Here is a 5551-nt window from a genome sequence, read left to right on the forward strand (position 1 = left end):
CATAAATATATTCTTACTAGATTAAGTCAAACACCGACTATGTAATTAAGATTCTATATCGAGTTCACGTTAAAACCAGGTATCCAATTTGAGGAGTTAGACTCTCAATTGGAAGGTCATAGGTTTAAATCTCACTTAAGACATGTGTAATTAAGACTAGGATTAGTTTGTGGTTTTAAAAAAAAAAAAAGTAATTTCTTTGTATTAAACCTGGTCGGGTCGCTAGTACTCAACTACTTGCTACTAGTAACAATAATAAAAACTCATTTAGCAAACCATAAATGACACAAGCCCATCAAGTTTGAATAAGCATATGCCCATATAGAGTTGAATTATTTCAATACACAACCTTTTTTACAACAAGATAAATCATTAAATTACATATTTTGCTCATATTCTAATTTTGATTTTCATATTCATAAAGACTTGGCGTGGAAAATACCCCTTAATACAACAAATTTTGTGGGACAACAGCTCCCAACTTTTCTCCCATAACACATACATACATACATACATACAGGATGATGAAGTGATACATACATCTTTGAAGCTCTCCTCGTGATGATTCATGGGCAAAACAGTAAATTCCCATCCGAGTCCCCTACACCCTCTTCCATCTCAAAACTATTCTCTCCTTGACAAATAAAAAGATCCGCTCACCATAACATAATAAGCTCATGCATGTCTTGACCCATCATCATGCAATTGGGTGGTTCGCACACTAGGCTCCTCCTGTCATAACAAAACCAAAAAGGTGGGACAATGCAAAAGACGAAAATACCCCTAGAAAAAGACAAGAGAAACCAACCCGAATGCCATATGTGAAGCCTGGTGCACGTAAAAAGTCCATTTGACCCTGCAGACAACAACCCTAGACTGTTGTTATATATATCACAAATAACAAAACTTTAACATTTAATTTTACTTACTAAACTTTTTATTTTAAAATTAAATCACAAGTAACATCAACATAATAATCACAACATACCAGGCTATGAAGGGTAGGCTGAGCACCATAATAACACTCATGATTTGGTGCTATTGAATTCAATTGCCCCTATACAAAATACAATACAAATAACAAATCTAAACTTTTTAAAACTAAATCATAATTTATGAGATGAGATGATCTACCAGTCCTTGAATAGCCTGTTGGTTTCCATAATAATTATCTCTTGAAGGTGCCATCAAGTTAAGCTGAACCTTAATTAACCACAAAAAAATAAAAAAATACTGAATCAACTACAAAACTAAAAGATTTGATAAATATTGTTTACTACTTATATAATCAAACCCTACCATTCCTTGCATACTTTGCTGTGGACCAAAATACCCATCCAGACCTATTGATCGTGAGCTCAATTTGTCCTGTAAAAATCACAAATCACCATTATTCATTCATCCATAAACAAATATAATTAAGTTTTAAAAAAAATAGAAAAATGCAAACCAGTTGCTGCAAGCTGTCTTGGCCTCCAACAGTCATAATATCCTGTTCTGAGTTTGCCTACATAAAAAAGGATCCATAAAATTAGAATAAGATCTATATATATATATATATATATATATATATATATATATATATATATATATATAAGTAGAGAAATAGAACCTTTCTTTTCTTCATAGGATTCTTCTTTTTATTTGCACGTGTGTTTCTTTGATTATCATCTTCAATCCTCAAAACACCTTGACCACTTGATGTCCCCACTTCAATAAGATTCTTATTTGAATTGTTTAAACAAACACAATTTGTATAAACCTCTTCAAGTGCACCAATTGCCAAATTATAACTCTCCTGAGATAAAGACCCCTCTTCCCCCAATTTAATTGCCCTCTGACATAAATCATTATACCTCTGAACCCTATACTGCAACTGCTCACCCCCTTCAGACATCAAAGTCAAACCCCTGTTCTTCACATCTTTTGTCCACCTTTTCAGAATATACTGAGCTGGAATACTGGAAAGACCACAAATTTGAAGAACAATCATCGCGTGTCTACATAAAAACCCCTTGAATTCAAACAAACGACAGATACATGTCACTTCAGATGTTGACTCGTTATAAGAAACATTGAAATCCATGTTCTTTTCAAAATCAGAAACCCTAAAAGTCGCCACCATTTCCTCTTGTGCTTCTTTTTTAGGCATACAAGCAACAGCACCCAAGACTTCAACTTGAAATTTCTTGAAAACAGTGTGTGTGTATATACTTGACACGTGTTTTTCAAAAGGTGATGGAGACCTTAATGTTGGAGGTTTGTTCCATGTGTCAGAATCCCCTTTTGCTTCTTCTTCATATCTATCTTGGATTATAGTTTCATACTGTCTTATAAACTCTTGCACACTCGTTTTTCTATGGACATATTTGTCAAAAAAACAGTTTACACTTTCGGATCTTTGAGGAGTTGACATTCCAGCTAGACAAACATCTTTCATATAGATCGGGACCCACTGCTTACGGGTTTCGTATAAAGACTGCATCCAATCATAATCTTTAAGTCCAAATCTTTCTATTATCTTAAACCATCTCTTCTCAAATTGCTCATCTATCCATGACCTATGGATACACTTTTCAAATTTCACCATGAAATTATCATGCTCTTTAATCACATGATTAAGAGCTTCAGATATTTTCCCCATTATGTTCCACAAACAAAAACAATGCTTTGAAGATGGAAAGATTTGAGCAACTGAAGATTCCAAGTTATGATCTTTATCAGTGATCACAACTTTAGGGACTCTTCCACCCATTGCAGCCAACCATGTTTGCATAACCCATGAATAAGTCGCACTACTTTCATCAGATAGTAGAGCACATCCAAGTAACATGAACTGATAATGTTGATTCACCCCAATGAAAAGAGCAAGAGGCATTTTGTATTTGTTTTTAACGTATGATGTATCAAATGATACAACATCACAAAAGTTGACATAATCATGTCTGGTTTTTGCATCTGCCCATAACATGTTTTTCACACGTTGATCTTCACCTACATCTATTGCATAAAAGAAATTCGAATTTATACTCTGCATATGGATAAAAAATTTGCAGAGTATATTCGCCTCTCCTGCTTCTAAAGCTGTGTTACGGGTTTTATCAAAAGGGTTGCTAGAATCATTCTTTAAACCAACAACATTTTTGTACTCTGCAAATTGTCTAGCCATGGCAGCATACATTTTTCTTGTTTGTTCACTGACAGCTTGAGCAGGTAAAAGTTCATGGTTGTGTTCTTTTTCGAATCTATGGATGATCCATTTTCCATCGGGTCTTCTTTTCACATGCATGCTTGCTTTGCAATCTGTTTTGGAACATGATCTTCTTCCAGAAGCATTTTCAGGATCTTGATTGGTTCTATGTCTGCCATGTGGTCGATTGAATGATTTGTCATGTTCACGTTTTGTTCCATATCTTGAACATGCAAATTTTGCATCAATGAACTCTCTGGATGTTTTTGATCTTCGGCTGTTTTGTATTGCAGTGCTGAAACCCATGGATCTTGCGTATTCTTGATAGAAAGAATATGCTTCACCATGTGATTCGAATTCCATGCCTGCAATTGGTTCAAGATTTATGTCATCTTCTTTATATTCTGCCATATCAAGTGATGGAGAATTCAGTCCTATGTCATTGTCAGGAGGTGACTTGTCTCGAATGGATAAAAACTCTTCATTATGTATTTTATGTTCAGCATCTATCATGTTGCTCATCTCTTTCGCCTCCTCTTCTTTCTCTTCATTTTCATGGTCTCCAGAAGGGAGCCTAAGATCAATATCCATGGTAAGGATTTAGGGGTTTTCACTCGATTCTTTCAGTGGCTACCTACAAGGGAAGATGAATATTAGCATATAAAAGCAACAGGAAGATCCTTGTGAAAACCGTGTGAGTAAATAAATACACTCTTGAAAGCAAAGAAAAAAAGACAGAATACACATACAAAAGGCAAGCTGCATCAATGTTCTTCTCATCATTCAACTGTAAAAAAAGATGCTTTAAAGCAGTAGAAGTGCAGACAGTGATATTGCATAGTTTTTACTACCATCATAATTCATAATCATAAGATCACCTTCTAACAACATCCCTAGTGAATCATTGCATTAGATATGACATTGAGAAAATTTTACTAAAATAATGATATTATGCAGGCAAGATGACTTTTAGGAGTTCTTAAGTACTTGATCTGGAACTAAAAATGGATGCTTGTTCCGATAAGATAGTATACAATGCGGAGAATTAATGAATCAAAAAAAATTCAAGAAGATAAACGAAAATTAGAATCAAAAGCTACACAATTAATACTTTCCAGATAGCTGAACCCATGTGGACATATAGAAATAGAACGTCTGAATATTGTTACATGGATACCAAGTACTTGTAATGTCGCAAAAAAGTGGAGTAACTATTGAACATTTAATGTGGCTACAAAATTTTCCATCAATAGACATATAACAATAGGTATCTTGAAGTAGAGCTTCATTCCGTTGACTATCTAAAGTGGACTTTTGCCATGGTATACCACAACTGAGAAATATCAGAATTTAGAGCAAACTAGTCGGAGTATCAAGAGCTGAAACAAAGATGGTCCATCTGTCTTAGGTACAGGCGTCATTACAATCTTTTGAGCAAATTGACAGTTTTTACTGGCAACGTTATTCCAGAAGAAGAATCCATGGCACTACAATTAAACTCTACCAAAGTACAGATTAATCATGCCGAAAAATCAAAGAAGATGAATTATAAGAATTGTCAATTTTCGACCTGCGGCACCAATTTCAGCCCAAAATTGGGGGATCCTCTCGTTCTATGTACACTCGAGATGAACCCAGTTCAGATTGGAAAGATTATCATGCGTGGAAGTAGAACCAAAAGGATAAACAACAAAATACATGGGTTTGTGTCGTGAGTAGTGATTAAAGTTTAAAGGATGAAAGAAGAAGATCGCAGAGGAGAAGCGGGTGTACCTCGTGTATGTAAAATGAGGATCAATGGTGGTGCTAAATTCGATCTGCTGGAAGCTGGAAAATCCACGCGACGGGGTTGAGCGAGTGGATGGACGAACTTTTTTCCCCCAAATTGGATTGCCTGATTAGGGTTTGTTTGGAGCTTCACTCGCTTACCTATTTTCCCTTCTCTCTCTCTTCCTTTGTCTATGGCGCGTGACCCACCTGCGGTATGAGAAGATCAAAATGTAGAAAACCCAAACCTTGTTTTCGGGGTCTTAAAAAAGTTACAAACTGATACAAAGTTACAAATATATATAACATAGTAAATAAAAAAATTATAATATAATAAGGACAAAATTGCAAAAATGATCTTAAATTTTTGGGTTTTTAGTTCAAACCTTTAAGTTTTTTGGGTTTATGATCTTTTTGGAGTGGTTTGTATGTAAAAATAATCTCTCTAAAAATTGAAATGACTATAATACCATTGGAGTATTTATTTTCATTTTTTTTATTTTTTAAAAGTTTAATATTAATTTATTTATTTTAACAATTAAAAAAATAATAAAGGACCCACCTCTCTCTCTCTCTCTCTCTCTCTCTCTCTCT

At 34.6% G+C, this 5551-nt stretch overlaps 1 protein-coding gene across 4 annotated transcripts; it reads right to left on the bottom strand.

Annotated features, from left to right (window-relative positions):
- Positions 1-295: 295 nt before the first annotated feature.
- On the bottom strand, positions 296-5187 carry LOC145008762 (protein FAR-RED ELONGATED HYPOCOTYL 3-like). 4 transcript variants are annotated; one of them, XM_078967371.1, is made up of 8 exons: positions 4964-5187; positions 1613-3824; positions 1451-1507; positions 1300-1368; positions 1135-1203; positions 989-1057; positions 809-871; positions 296-732 (listed from the first exon to the last, which is right to left on the bottom strand). In XM_078967371.1, exons 2-8 carry the CDS (start codon positions 3779-3781, stop codon positions 676-678), a joined length of 2553 nt encoding a protein of 850 aa, XP_078823497.1. In that variant the 5' UTR covers positions 3782-3824; positions 4964-5187; the 3' UTR covers positions 296-675. The 4 variants fall into 4 exon arrangements, with proteins under 4 accessions (XP_078823497.1, XP_078823502.1, XP_078823500.1 ...); XM_078967376.1 differs by having other exon boundaries at positions 809-856; positions 4964-5186; XM_078967374.1 differs by having other exon boundaries at positions 4761-4968.
- Positions 5188-5551: the final 364 nt, after the last annotated feature.

Source organism: Lactuca saligna, chromosome 8, assembly GCF_052625555.1.
Source record: "Lactuca saligna cultivar CGN05327 chromosome 8, ASM5262555v1, whole genome shotgun sequence".
Lineage (NCBI taxonomy): Eukaryota > Viridiplantae > Streptophyta > Magnoliopsida > Asterales > Asteraceae > Lactuca > Lactuca saligna.

Excerpts from the sequence above, each read along its gene's own strand:
- LOC145008762 (XM_078967371.1), bottom strand. The coding sequence starts at position 3,781 with ATGGATATTGATCTTAGGCTCCCTTCTGGAGACCATGAAAATGAAGAG. Across the intron at positions 1,204-1,299 it reads AGCAAAGTATGCAAGGAATG|GTTCAGCTTAACTTGATGGC; the intron begins GTAGGGTTTGAT and ends TGGTTAATTAAG. Across the intron at positions 733-808 it reads GCTTCACATATGGCATTCGG|GAGGAGCCTAGTGTGCGAAC; the intron begins GTTGGTTTCTCT and ends TTGTTATGACAG.